The sequence below is a fragment of the Pezoporus flaviventris genome, unplaced genomic scaffold (assembly GCF_033815535.1).
Source record: "Pezoporus flaviventris isolate CSIRO_AGI_PZ_B2104156 unplaced genomic scaffold, CSIRO_AGI_Pfla_v1 ptg000025l, whole genome shotgun sequence".
Lineage (NCBI taxonomy): Eukaryota > Metazoa > Chordata > Aves > Psittaciformes > Psittacidae > Pezoporus > Pezoporus flaviventris.
Genome location: NW_026892573.1, coordinates 26,054,283 through 26,069,598, shown reverse-complemented (window position 1 = coordinate 26,069,598; position 15,316 = coordinate 26,054,283). Strand labels below are relative to the sequence as shown.

Here is a 15,316-nt window from a genome sequence, read left to right as displayed (position 1 = left end):
AGGAAAACTGATTTCTGATTATGGTGGACCTGGGAACCTGATGTTTATGGCCATGAAAGGTGGAAAGAAGCCATGTCAGGCTGAACTATGATGTGGACAAGAGAAACTAGAACACCAAATAAGATGTAAATAGGATAATACAATTAATTTCATTACACCAGAGAGACCTACTTCTGAGAAGCTGTTGAGCTCCAGTGAAAAGAAGTCTGGGTGTTGATATGAAACATAACATTAGTCTCCATCATAAGCCAACAAAAAAATCACTTTCTCTTGGCATTGGGGGGAGGCTGGTATTGCAGTATAGATGGAGGATGCTGAAGTGCTCTTGGTGAAAGGCAGCAAAACAGTGATTTGTCTGTTGAGTATTTTAATAATGCCTCATCACAGAAGAGGCGCAGCCCTTTATTTTGTTATGTGTTGGGTCTCTTTACAAATTAGAATTTCTCATTCCCCTTGGCTGGCTTTTCCTTGGCAGCATACTGTATATTGGTTGTATTTTCTACTTGAGAGCATTGTCTCCCACGCTAGGCTGAAGCAGAAGCTTTTAGTGGCAGTACTCAAAGTGATCACATAAAGCCCCATGAAAATAAGGGACTTTGAGATTTTCACACCGGTGGATTAAAGTTGATGAGTGTTTGTTGTGCTGAAAAACAAGGTGTCACTGCTCTGATCTTTTAGCCGAGTGAAATGACAACAACAATATAAAAGGCTTTCCTAGCTGAAGTAGAAAAAATCCATCCTGGGTCTCCTGGGTATCAACCCTGAGCATGGGGAAAGCACAGGGAGACTTGGTTCCTCACGTACACAAAGAATATTGGAGAATTGTGCATATTTGGTATATAAACTGTGTGAGATGTTAATCACAAGACTCATGATACATGCTCAACAATTGGGTGGGCATATTGAGAAAAGGACCTGCCACATGTAGTTCTGTGGGGATTTGCCTGTTACTAGGGAATAGAGGTCCAGGAGATGATAGAATCTTGAATTTTTACTATCTTTTTTAAGAGTTTCCTTTTCTTTTTTTTTTGTTTTTTGGTGGTATAATAGAAAGGAAAAGAAGAAGAAAACAAAGTAAGGGGAGAACTGCAAAACCAACTTTGTTGGAAGATGAATGCCTTGACAAACACTTGGGAGAATTGATTAAATCGATTAATGTGTTAGGCAATGGGGTATAGACTGTGGGATCAGGAAGTTAAGTGTTTTGTGTGGACACTATAACGTAAATTGATTGTCATTAGTACTTAAAACTGCAGTTGTCATTCAGTTCTATTGGAGGTAATAACTAACGTGAATTCATATTCCAAAACTTGCATGCAATTTATAAATCTCCTAGGGGATGCTGAATTCATGTTGGAAATTTAAATTCACTGCTGTCATTATCGACATCTTTTCCTATCTTTTTCCACGATGTATTCTAGCATGGAGAAAGCTATGTTTTTGAGCAGCTTTTTAAATGACAATGAGAACAATGTGTGTGTGCAGTGGGTCTTTCAATAATTGCCTTTTAAAATTGATTTTTATGATTTTCACGAGTAGCAGAGAATTTACTCTGTAACAAAGAAGCTTATTCACACCACCCCACTGTAAGTACCTGGCTCGTTTCCTCAGGCACCTTTCTTCTTTCAGTGGGAAGCAATAGGCAAGACCTGGCTCACAGCTTCTGTACCCTCCAGCAGCTTCAGCCAATGTCTCTGCTTATGCTGTCGCTGTTTAACCTCCCAGTTTAAATCCCTGAAGTGAGGCACTGAGGCTATTTCACAACAGGACTGTATGGAGGTACTCCAAATCTTCCTCAAATGGCTGCTTATTAATTGCATTTGAATACTTATGTTTATAATGAGCCTTGTGAAGTCAGTAGAAAGGCTCTTGCTGCTTTGAGGTGGTTGGAGTGGGACAGACTGGATTGAGACCAGTGGAGCTGTGTGCCTTATCCGTAGCCAGATTCTGCTTGGGGTTACCAAAGTGAAATGCAGTATAAGCTGGAGTTCACTCTGTCTGAGCAAGGATGCATTCATTCTCTTGCTGCTCAGGGTAGCCTGTGTTCAGCAGGACATTAGATTTGAGAGGTCTTCACCTTTCTTAGGTTGGGATGTCAATAGTATCCAGCAAATAGAACATTTATTGGACATACAGAAAAACCTGTTCTGTCTATGGCCTTGTTTAGGGTATGTTACCCAGTGTTACTTGGTGAAAAGCAGTGACCATAATTACAGATGCGTTGTGGTACATATGCAAGGGTAGGGTTACATCCTGTGGGCTAAATCAGCTGTGCTGTTTCCTAACCCGAGTCTTCACCTGGGAGTTTTATTGAGGAATTTTATTTTCTTAATTATATCTTGCCTGCTCTAAGTATCTGGATATGTGTATGCATATATATGTAATTGCATTTAATTAGCTATAATTCTTCCTTAATTTTGATTTTTTCTGAAGGTACCTGTAGTTAAACTAATGGCTCGGTAGTGACTTTCCTATACTACTTGTTCTTGGTGGTTCAAAATTCATCAACCTTGTGATCTTTCTTAACTGTCCATAAAAAAATGGTAACATTTCACTATCACAGCACTGCACACATAATAAAAATGCTGTCTTCTTTCCAAACACTGGAACTAAAAATGACTTTTCAATATGCTCTGAAAACAAACAAGTTTAGGCTTAGTTGGAGCTACTGGTAAATAAAAACAATAATTTCTGTATGTGGTTCATCTTCTTATATAAACTTATTCAAATGCGTGCATCTGATTTTCATTTTTTTTCACTGTGGTTGTTGGCTGTGTGTGCATGTGTGTGTAGATGTGGTAGGATCTCAGAGTTTTTTATGGTATACAGTTATGTATATGTGTGTCTACATGTGCATGCATACATATTACACACTCACACATGAAAAAATATAATCCAGACCCGATGTGGTTGTGAGTGTGTATGTGTGTATATATAATATTCTCCCTTTATGTTTTCAAAATATGTAGTGACTAGATGTTACATGTATTTTTAATTAGGAATTTAATAAGTAATTTTAACATGACACTTCCTGATCACCTATTTTGTGTTTTCTCTCTCTGTCCCAGGGTGAAAGAATGATGTGATGGAGGTGAATATGGGCCGCTGGTCAGGCTCTCGGCCACCTCTGTCATGCCTTGCCTTTCTGATTGTTAAGCTCCTGGCCTCTGTTTGCCAGGTTGTTCATGGGACCACTCCACTTGGCTTTCACTTTACACATTCCACTTACAATGCTACGGTGTACGAGAATTCTGCAGCCAGGACCTACGTCAACAGTCAAGCGAGGATGGGCATTACCTTGGCTGACCTTTCATGGGATATCAAGTACCGGATAGTGTCTGGTGATGATGAAGGCTTTTTTAAAGCAGAGGAAGTCATCATTGCTGACTTTTGCTTCCTAAGAATAAGGACTAAAGGTGGGAATTCTGCTATTTTGAACAGAGAAATCCAGGACAACTATTTATTGATGGTGAAAGGGTCTGTCAGAGGAGAGGACTTGGAAGCATGGACAAAAGTGAACATCCAGGTTTTGGATATGAATGACTTAAGACCTTTGTTTTCACCAACCACGTACTCTGTCACGATAGCAGAAAGCACTCCTTTAAGGACTAGCATTGCACAGGTAACTGCAACAGATGCAGATATTGGGTCCAATGGTGAATTTTATTATTACTTCAAAAACAAAGTTGATCTCTTCTCAGTTCATCCTACGAGTGGTGTTATCTCCTTAAGTGGACGATTAAACTACGATGAGAAAAACAGATATGATCTTGAGATTTTGGCTGTGGACCGTGGGATGAAGCTTTATGGAAACAATGGTGTAAGCAGCACTGCCAAGCTTTATGTTCACATTGAACGTATAAATGAACACGCACCAATAATAACTGTGGTAACCCATATTCCCTTCCCATCAGACAAGGAGCCTACCTATGCAGTTGTTAATATTGATGACCTAGATGAGGGAGCCAATGGAGAAATAGAATCTGTTTCTATTGTGGCTGGAGATCCACTAGAGCAGTTCTTTCTGACTAAAGGCAGTAAATGGTTGAATGAGTACAAAATCAAAGAAAGAAAGCCTATTGACTGGGACAGCTTCCCATATGGTTATAACCTGACTCTCCAAGCAAAGGACAAAGGATCTCCTCAGAAATTTTCTGCGGTCAAGCTGGTTCACATTGCTAGTCCCAAGAAAGAAACTGTCCCCATGAAGTTTGAAAAGGAAGCCTATGATATTTTGATCAGTGAATTTTCACCTCCTGGTGTGGTGGTTGCAGTAGTTAAGCTGATATCTGAGCCACAGGGTGTGGAATATAGACTATCTCCAAGTGAGGAAGCTGAGTATTTTAAGATCAATCCAAACACAGGTCTTATTACTACTGCTCGTCCTTTAAAAATCATTGAGAAGGACCTTTATGAATTAGAAGTATATACGAACAAAGGCAGTGATTTAAAAGCACACGTTACTGTCAGGTTAGATGATGCCAACGATCACACTCCAGAGTTCCAGCAGCCCTCCTACAGCACATTCGTCAATGAAAGTGTCCCTGTGGGATCTAGTGTTTTGGCAGTTTCAGCAGTTGATAAAGATAGGGGAGAGAATGGATACATAACATACAGCATTGCCAGTCTGAACTCACTGCCATTTACAATAAACCAGTTTACAGGTGTCATTGGGACATCTGAAGAGCTGGATTTTGAGTCCTCACCAGAAAGCTACAGGTTCACTGTGAGAGCTTCCGACTGGGGTTCTCCCTACCGCCACGAAAGCGAGGTGAATGTCACCATATACATAGGCAATGTCAATGATAACAAACCCCTCTTTGAAAAAGTGGCATGTCAGGGAGTGATTTCCTCTGATTTTCCTGTTGGCGGTCACATCACTGCTGTTTCTGCAATAGACATAGATGAGTTAGAGCTCGTGAAGTACAAAATAATCTCTGGAAATGAACTTGGCATTTTTTATTTAAATCCTGACTCTGGTGTCCTGCAACTTAAAAAATCTCTAATTAATTCTGGCATAAAGAACAGTAATTTTGGCCTTAAGATAACGGCAACTGATGGAGAGAACTTTGCTGATGCTATGTTTGTCAATATTTCGGTAGTTCATGGGAAAGTGTCTTCAAAGGCCTTTAGCTGTAGAGAAACTAGAGTTGCTCAGAAGCTAGCAGAAAAATTACTCAAAAAGGCAAAAGCAAATGTGAAGCTGAATTTGGAAGATGGTTTCCTTGATTTTTATTCGGTGAACAGGCAGGCACCGCATTTTGACAAATCCTTCCCTACTGATATAAAGGTTTCAGAGGATCTGCCAGTTGGTGCCACCATCCTGAGGATAAAAGCCTATGATGCAGATTCAGGCTTCAATGGAAGAGTACTTTATACAATTTCTGATGGTAACGTAGATAGCTGTTTCAACATTGACATGGAGACAGGGGTACTTAATGTTCTTATGCCCTTGGACCGTGAAAAAAGAGAGCTTTATGTCCTTAATATTACAATTTATGATTTAGGTAATCCACAGAAATCTGCATGGGGACTGTTGACTGTCACTGTGGAGGACGCAAATGATAACAAGCCTGTTTTTTTACAGGATAGTTACTCAGTTAATATTTTAGAAAGTACAAGCCTTGGTACAGAGATTATCCAGGTAGAAGCCAGAGACAAAGACCTAGGAGCTAATGGTGAGGTGACCTACTCAGTACTGACAGATACCCAGCAATTTGCTATCAACAGTTCAACAGGAATGGTGTATGTGGCCGATCAACTAGACCGGGAATCAAAATCAAACTACACACTGAAGATTGAGGCTAGGGACAAAGCAGAGAGTGGCCATCAGCAGTTTTCTGTTGTGCCTCTGAAGGTGTTTTTGGATGATGTCAATGATTGCTCTCCAGTCTTTATCCCATCCAGCTACAACGTGAAGGTCCTTGAGGACCTGCCGGTTGGCACTGTCATAGCTTGGTTGGAAACTCATGATCCAGATCTTGGCCTCGGAGGTCAAGTCCGTTACTCGCTGGTGAATGATTACAACGGGCGGTTTGAGATAGACAAAGCGAGCGGTGCCATCCGCTTGAACAAAGAGCTTGATTACGAGAAGCAGCAGTTCTATAACCTGACCGTGCGTGCAAAGGACAAGGGGCGCCCGGTTTCTCTCTCTTCGGTTTCTTTTGTGGAAGTTGAAGTGGTGGATGTTAACGAAAATCTCTATACCCCCTATTTTCCTGACTTTGCTGTCATTGGATCTGTAAAGGAAAACTCCCGCATAGGTACAAGCGTTTTGCAAGTTGTTGCTCGAGATGAGGACTCCGGAAGGGATGGAGAGATCCAGTATTCCATCAGGGACGGCAGTGGCCTGGGGAGATTCAGCATAGATGAAGAAACTGGTAAGTTTCTGATTTCCTTTTCCCTTTGTAGAGGTTTTTGCACAAGCAAAGTTTAGGAATAATTATGTTCTACCTTTAACAAGAAGTTCAGTTCTTCTTAACAGGCAAGCTGAAATTATAAATAAGGATTTTCCAGGTACAGTGATGACATGATTTAATTACCTGGTTACACTCATCATTCTGTAGGTGTGAAATAATACATGGTCCTTTTCAGCAGCTATTTGATGACTCCATTTAGAAAGCAGTGATAGTTACGGAATGACTCGCTTCCAGTCACTGTATTATCTGTTGATCGTTGTAAATTACTCAGGGCATCTCCACAGAGTCACAACACTTATGACCTTGAATGCAGTGTTAAAGGCAACGAAAGGAAATAAGGAGCATGAAACAAGAATTATGTCATCCTGAAACCTATTTGTGGTCTTGTCCTTATTGTTGTTGTGAATCATTTTTCATGGGAGTTAGCAGTCTGAAATTGGCATGCCATTCTGTATAATATGCTTTCTTGTGGCACAGTGTTCATCAGTGTTGGCATGCTTATGAGCAGGTACAAATACAAGGGACAATGCTTAACTGTAAACCAACTGTTCTAGCTTTCCTTTAGTGGTGATAGTATGGTGGACATTGATCTTAGAAAACACTATTAATAGAGGAAAGATTTTGAAGATGCTGAATTTTGCTGCCATGCCACCATATTGGAAAATGTGGAAAATGCGAAGTATAAAAGGCTATCTAGTAAGCCACTTGACAAACTGGCTTTTTAAATGTCTGATAGCTGTGGGGAGTCATGCTGCAGCTGTGGAACTAGGACTAGTGAGGAAAACAGAAAATATTAGTCAACAGTTTCAGAAATTATATTAAATATGTTAGGTCTGTGGGTTTACTGTGGTTTAAGCAGACTTCGTGTGTCTTTTTCTAAAGCTTTTAATTGAGAATGTGGTATTAAAACATAAGATGAAAATGTATGTTTTGGCAAATTCAAACTGTTTAATCAAATGTCAGCTTTCTAAACTGAACATTATGAAAAACAGATGACATTGCAAATGCTGCGGATCGCATCTGAGCATAAGCAGGGAAAAATATTTTTCTTTTATTTGTGCCGTAGTCTCCCTGCTGCAGCTGTGCACAGATGATAACAGTCAAAGTCGTGTGTCCAGAAACATCAAACTTGAGTGTCAGAAGCCAAGAGGGCGCCTACTCTAATTTCCAGAAACGTTATGAACTCAAGAGTCCTACAGTGCTAATAGCAATCGAAGGCATTAGGGCAACATTATTTACCATTTTGAACATGAATTTCAGTTTTAAGCTCTTACATTTGAAAATTTTGGCCTAACTGCTTTTTGAGTAGCATCAGCTTGAGCTAAACGGGTTCCTTATAAAGCAATGGGAGACTGGTCCAACTGCTGCAGTATTGCTCTGGAAATCTCAGGATTCAACATCTATTGAACTGAAGTGAATTGGTGGGGGAAGAGTAAGTTAGTGCATGTTGCTCATTATTAAATGAACCAGGGTTAGTAGGGGCGATAGCCTGTAATAAATCAAGAGCCCTGTTCAGTAAAGCAGGAATCATGCAGCTGTTGGAGAGGGTCCAGAGAAGGGCCACAGAATGATCAGAGGGGTGAAGCACCTCTCCTATAAGGAAAGGCTGACAGAGTTGGGGTTGTTCAGCCTGGAGAAGGCTCTCGGGAGACCTTATTGTGGCCTTTCAGTTCTTAAAAGGGTCCTATAAGAAAAATGGGGAGAGATTTTTTAGCAGGGCCTGTTGTGATAGGACGAGGGGTGATGGTTTTAGACTGAAAGAGGGCAGATTCAGGCTGGACATGAGGAAAAATATCTTCACGATGGTGGTAAAACACTGGCACAGGTTGTAGATGCACCATCCCTGGAGACATTCAAGGCCAGGCTCTGCGCAACATGATCTAGCTGAAGATGTCCCTGACCATGGCAGGGGGGTTGGACTAGATCCTTTGAAGGTCCCTTCCAACCCAAACTATTCTATGATTCTATGATTCTATGTTTTGACATGAGTGGGGATTATTATCAATATTCCACATTAAATATACTTAGTTTCTTTCCAGAACTGTAATCTAGTTTGTGTGGGGAAAAAAGCTCACAATCCCCAAACTTTAAAAGTTGCAAATATCTGTCTACCTTTCACACTTTCACAAGTATTTTTATGAAAATCAGCCTGGGCTGTTTCACTAAACTGTTCCAAAGACATTAGATAATCCATCAGATCAAAAGACTATTGGATTCTTCTTTTCTCTGTTTTCCCCAGCTCTCCAATACAACTCAAACCTTCTTGAAACCTACTTGGAGAACACGGTGCATAGCTGCAGCTAGGGCAATGTGGAGAGCAGGGGCTGGAGGTTCAGGAGTTACTCCAAGTTATGCTGTTGTAAGGCCAGTGCAGAACTTGACCTGCTGTGTCAAATAGGGCTCAACATTAATACTCTGCTATTGAACTGGTGGCAACTTAAATGCTGCTGAATGATGAATCAGCTTTCTAGCTGTAGGAGAGGACTCAAATCACATACTGAATTAATTTACCAAGAGATAGCTGTTTATTTAGTTTCAGTGCAGTTCATTTGTCACTTTTAAACTGACCCACTCTGTTGGCTTGTGCATCGTCTCTCCTGAAATTTGTGAAGGTAAGCAGGAGCACGAAGTACAGCAAATCAATATTTTTGGCTGCCTTAATGAAAAGAAGACTGCAGTATCCATTATAATCATTAGGATATAAACTGGGCCAAATTCATCCTGCTATGTGAGCAGGCTGGATTCCAGGCAAGTCTGTGATTTTAGCAAAATTCTGCTCAAGTACATTATTTTTATTCTTCTGCAATATTTTATCTTAATGGTGTCAGCTCGTGTGCTGAGCGTGAAGTGCCTGTGCTCCCTGAGGCACATCAATCCTGAGGAGAGGATATGGTGCAGAGATGCCCAAGGAGAAGCTGGCACGCATGGTGGATCCACACCACACCATGCTGCTGCCCACTTTGCATGGTGGTTTTGTTCTTGTTCCACGATAGATGTATATAGGTACATGAGGTGCATCTTGTGAGGAAAGACTGAGGGAACTGGGGTTGCTTAGTCTGAAGGAGAAAAGGTTCAGGGGGGACCTTATTGCTCTCTACAGCTACCTGAAAGGAGGCTGGTCTCTTCTCCCAAGGAATAGATGATAGGACAAGAGGTAACAGTCTGCAGCTGTGCCAGGGGAGGTTTATATTGGATATTAGGAAAAATTTCTTCGTTGAGAGGATGCTCAGGCATTGGAACAGGCTGCACAGGGAAGTGGTGGAGTCACCATCCCTGGAAGTGTTCAAAAAATGTGTAGGTAAGTCCCTTGGTGACATGGTTTAGTGGTGGACTTGACAGTGCTGGGGTAGTGGTTGGACTTGCTAATCTTAAAGGTCTTTTCCAACCTAGTTTATTCTGTGATCTAACTGAGCTTGACCTGGATTTGGTGTGGGGTCCACAACAGGCTGTTCTTCATTCAGGCCTGAACAGTCTTCATGGTGATCAGGCTTGGGAGTTTGCTTCATGTTGGCCAATATGGATCTCTCTGCATAGAGTGTATGTGCAATTCTTGGTGCTGTGGCAGTTTGGAAAGAGATGTGACATGGCGGGGGGGATCCTGGGACTTCCTTCCCACAGTGCTGCTTTTTGCCTTGCGTCATAGAGAATTGGTTTTGAGTATTGTCGTCGTGTTACAGCATTCACTCTTAAATGCTCCAAGTCGTATGTGGTAGTAACCAGAAGCATAGCGAGTGTTTGCCAGCTAGAAGTATTTGAGGAAGTGAAATTTTACTTGAATTTGGTCCCACAGCCTTGTGAATCACTTCCAAATTTATTTCAGTGAATTTATTTTCCTTTTCCAGGAGGCAGAGCCAGTATAAATTTATAAATCAATGAAATCTCTCCTGAAATAGAAGGCAGCAGTTCCTGACCTCCTCCAACTCCATCCCTAGTTTCTCACTAGTACCTTAGCCAGCAGACTAAATTTCACATGGGTTTACATCTCAGCTCATGATTCATAGCTAAAAATCTGGTTTAAGACTTTTCTGGAGTTAAAAAAAGGAAACTTTGTCTTTCATTGATAACTCTTATTTATTGATTCCTTCCTTAATGGAGATTGAGTTTGTTGTGAGCCTAGGTGTGTCATTTAAACTGTCTTCATTGGGCTATTTATTGGGTGTTGGTATAAATGTCACAAGCTTGCCATTTAAAATCCCTGCACTGAGGAGCATATAACATGATCCTACCATTTATGGGTTCTCTCTTTCCTTCTGTCTCCTCCTTTTTTATTTTTGCATCCCTCTCATTTTTGGACTCAAGAGATGTAATCTATATGATGAAATATGATCATCCACTGTCAGAACTAGTCACTGCAGGATTTCTTCGTAGTCAACAGAGAGAAATGGGCAATTGAGAAACATGATTCATTTTACCCTAAAGTAAAAGTAGGAAATCATTTGGATAAATCACGTCCTAAAAATGTGCAAAGGTCTTTTGTATGACTAGCTCAGAGACAGAAGTCTACACTAAATACCTTGTTTTGGTCAGTTGTCACCCATTCCTGTTGCCTGTAATAAACCCAGAGGGGGGCCACAAAGATGCTCAGAGGGCTGGAGCACCTCTGCTCTGGAGACAGGCTGAGAGAGCTGGGGTTGTTCAGGCAGGAAAAGAGAAGGCATGGGGAGACCTTAGAGCAGCTCCCAGTGCCTAAAGTTGCTGACATGAAAGCTGAAGAGGGGCTTTTGATAAGGGCCTGTGGTGGTAGGACAAGGGGGAATGGCTTTAAACTGAAAGAGGGTAGATTTAGATTAGATAGAAGTTCTTCCCTGTGAGGGTGGTGAGGCATGGGCACAGGTTGCCCAGAGAAGCTGTGGCTGCCCCATCCCTGGCAGTGTTCAAGGCCAGGTTGGACATGGTTTGGAGCAACCTGGTCTAATGGAAGGTGTTCCTGCCTGTGGCAGAAGAGTTAGAAATAGATGATCTTCAAGGCCCCTTCCAACCCAACCCATTCTGTGATTCTATGATACACTGTCAGATTTATATGCAAGGTAATTTGTGATGACTACTCTCTACCAGCCTAGTTTCAGGAAGTTATCTCTCAGTATGATACCCACACATAAATATACTTCTAGAAGTAAAAAGTGGAAAGAAGGTTTTTAAGAGTATAGGGGATGAGACAGAGCATCCCACCTTCTCTTTTATCTATTGAAGTCATCAAGTTCTGGTGCTTTGATCTTACTTGTGGAAGTGGGTGGTAACCTACCCCCTATGCAACTCAGGCTATGGAGAAGCTCAAGCCATTTCTTCATCTCTAGTAGTGCTTCCCGCCTGGTATGTTCCTCCACGCTCCTTGCCAGTCTGCTAATGGTTCTGTAGAAGATAATTGTGTAAAAACCCTCTATATTTCCAAGTTGTTGTAACACAAAATAAGGAGAGATCTGTTAAAGATTTTCATGGGATGGCAGTGTGCTCTGAATTTTCATCATAGTGATAGCTCTCATAGATATAACTACTCTTCTGGAAATGGTCTCTGTCAGAGGTCCTCTACTGTCTTCTTAAAAGCTTTGATTTTCTCAGCTCATCCCTCATGGTGCTGATACACTACAGCAAAGTGGTGCATTTTTGCTGTCTCAAGAGCTGGTGGTAAGTCCAACAGATGCTATGTGTTTATGATGATACCACCTACCTTGGGTGACTAAATACCATCTAGCAGTACCTCTTTTCTGGCTGCAGCAGAGACTTGGACTTCCTAACTTCTCAAAAGGTTAAATTAGATGAGATCAGTCTTAGCTTAAATGCTGAAGTCTTTCTTTTAATGATTTGTGGTTCAGCTAAACAGCACTTTTGACTCAAGCTCCACTCTTTAGTCTGGCATGTGTTTCTGCACGGTTGATGTAACAGCCTGGCGTTACAAAGAGTTTCTATATTTACCCCTACACTACCCATAGATGTACTAGTAATAGCAAATGAACAAAACGAGTTCTGGAGGAGCAGAGAGACTAGACACGCTCAGCGTGTTCTGCTGCAGTGACTTCTGTAGGCTTGGTGGGAGTTGATATGGCAGTATTCCAGGATGACTAATTCCCCTGTATAGGTGGGAAAACTGAAGCAATAAGTCTGCTGCTGCTTCTTAGAAAAGGATTGAAACATCTTCTTAAGTCCCATTGAAATTGAACACAGAGATAAAATAGTGGTGTTAATGAAATGGTTAGGGGATCTTTAATGTTCTTGCAAAGCCCATAAGTAGGGACTTAAGCAACGCTTTCGGAACTTACTAACCTCATTTCCTAAGGTTATTCAGGAGTCTGAGTCCCCTGATTTTCACTGGGACTTTAAATTTAGGCATTAACCAGCACTAATTTTCACCCGATAAAGGCTCTCTTGATAAGAATGCAAGCTGGAGATGACCCTATTAACTTGTTATCTTTAGGTGCTTTCAGCCCTGAAATTCAAATTAATAAGCTAAGCCTGTCTTTCAACAGCACTGAAATCCTGCAGATACTATTAAATGGAGATGGAGTTCAAATTATTACAGACTATATGGTTTTATTTGCAGTGCCAAGGATAGTAGTCTGATCTTCTATTTTGATACCTTTTAAGGTACCTCAAGAGTGATAGAAATTCCTGACAAACTGTGGCTGGAGTCTAAAAAAGAAGCCAGTCGGTGTTGGAAAACCCTAGTCCTGCTTCAAACAATTAATAATGGAAACTAGAAATGCCAGATGATATAGTTTACAATAAACCAGACCTGCCTGCAATGTTATACCTATTTGGCAGAAGGGATATATTTATTGCTTCAGACTTCTCCCATCTTGTCGCTGTCTTCTAAAATACTTTTCAGTTATTGTGCATGTAAGTTGAAGGATAGTTTCATTTATTACAATTTGAGTGGTCTGATATGTATTTATGTGGGGCTGTTACTAGTGTTTCCTTGAAACAAAATTAAGTGAAAATGAAAATAGATTGTGGTACGTGATGGTTTTGCCTCTTGCTTGTTTAATTTTACGAAAGCTTGTAGGAGCTGATGGACAAAACCATGCAGACTCACTGGTAGAACTGAATTCATTGTACAGTTTTGAGGCATTACTATTACAGATGTTCTTCATTTTCCTGGTAAATTTCATTGTCCAGGGCCAGTATTTTTGAGCAACTTAGTTATCCCAGCCTTCTAAAACCAGTTTTCAAAGTAACTTCCAAGCCATACAACAAGAGACGTGTCAATGGGTGTTGCTGGGAGATGACTGTGGAAAGGGGGATGCTCATGGCAAGGCACTTGCGGCAGCCACTCAGGACTGGATATTGTCCGTCTTCAGCCTGGCTGTGAGCAGCCTCTCTGGGAAGGAGCATGCCAAGCAGATCACAGCATATGGTCCTGGCCAAAATGCGGTCTGTCGTCCTGTGTCTGTGTCAGGCGTGAATAAAGCATTCCTGGGAGCAGCTATTTCTGAATCTACAGTACCGCGTTATCATTGCTCTGCAAGTTATCTCTGGCAGCTTTCAACAGTGCAAGCTTTCCTTAATTTATGATTTCCAATTTTAGGAAAGTAATTGTTAACATTTTTCTTTAAAGGCAAAAAGAAAAAGGTTTTGGTGGAAAAACAAGAGGTTTTTTTTATATATTCTCTGTGTTTATAATGTCCTTGTCATTTGTAGCTGTAAATTAGTAAAGGAACAAGGCTTGTCTTGGTTCCACTGGAGTGAATTTAACTTTTTATTTAGCAATATGAACCCTAAAGCAATTCATCAGCTTATGAAAACACTTACTTCAAAGGGCCCTTAGTATCATTCTGACATCCTTTCAAAGTTTCCTAAGTGAGGCCAGTCGTGCAGAATTGTTCCATTCAAGCTGTTCAGCTTTCTTGGCTTTACACCCCATAAAAGAGCTCACGGTGTACAGTTTTATAGCTAGCTGTAGTTTTCATGTTTTCCCTTCTTTGGAAAATGTTTAGAGATTCTCCTTATTATTCAGAATGCTCCTGGTGATGGCACATTTTGTATCAATCTTCAAGTTATTTATTAATAACTAATGTGCAGTTTGTATTTCCTCTTAACATTTACCACCCTTGAGATTTGTTTGCAAGAGTATTTTGCATTATTGTGTGTTATATTATTCTCTCCCTGAGTGTGTAAGCCCAGAGTGACCCCTGTGTTATCCTGTGCATCATCATCATCCTTTATATTATACCCAGGTGCTCCTACAGAAAAGCTTATGTTCAAAGTGCTGGTGATGGAACTACACCACAAAGTAGTCAGATAATACTAGAGGAAAATTGACTTCCAGTGCCTGGTGTTCATCCTGAGCATCTGAGCACCAGCTTTATCCTGGCATCACTTCAGACTATGTTTTGCCTTCCCATGTGAGCAATTTCTTGTACTTCAGAGAAAACTGGATAAAAATCCATTTTAGCTCTTCCAAGGCACCAGTGGAAGCCCAGAGGCACGGAGAAGTGATGTTGTTAATGCAAAACTGCAAGTTTATGAGCATGTGGAGAGCAATATGAACAGTCCTGTCTTGCTGGGATGTACAGAGCAGGTTTCAACAGTGTTTTAAGATTACGTGGAGCCACTTTGCTGTGCTGCCTAATCCTTTCCTGAAACAAGTCCAGAAGAGAGGAACATAAAGTGGCAAATAAAATCAGGGATGAATCCTACTGTCTGACCCTTGCAACACATTGTGGGGCTCTATAGGGAGCAGTAGAATTAGAGAGAGTTAATCAGGAATTTGTGGAGCAGTTTGGAGCAGAGGCAGGTGGTGACAGTGGACTGATCAAAAATAGAAGTCTACGTACCAATTTCTCTGCTTCAGTACATAGGCAAGCTCCAGGATTTACCTTGGAAGCCAGATTAAAGGGTACTTTCTACAAAGCTGTTTGCTGTTCAAGGACTACAAGTAATGGCGAATCCAGCACTGGCTTAGA

General features: G+C 41.0%; 1 protein-coding gene across 9 annotated transcripts in view; it reads left to right on the top strand.

The window, feature by feature from the left end:
• FAT3 (FAT atypical cadherin 3) overlaps positions 1–15,316 on the top strand; it is a 409,717-nt gene that overhangs the window by 85,522 nt on the left and 308,879 nt on the right. For all 9 annotated transcript variants that reach the window (XM_061457910.1, XM_061457907.1, XM_061457909.1 and 6 more), the window contains exon 2: positions 3,069–6,380. In XM_061457910.1, coding sequence (XP_061313894.1) covers positions 3,086–6,380 — 3,295 coding nt within the window. In that variant the 5' untranslated portion in view covers positions 3,069–3,085. The remainder of the gene's footprint in view (positions 1–3,068; positions 6,381–15,316) is intronic.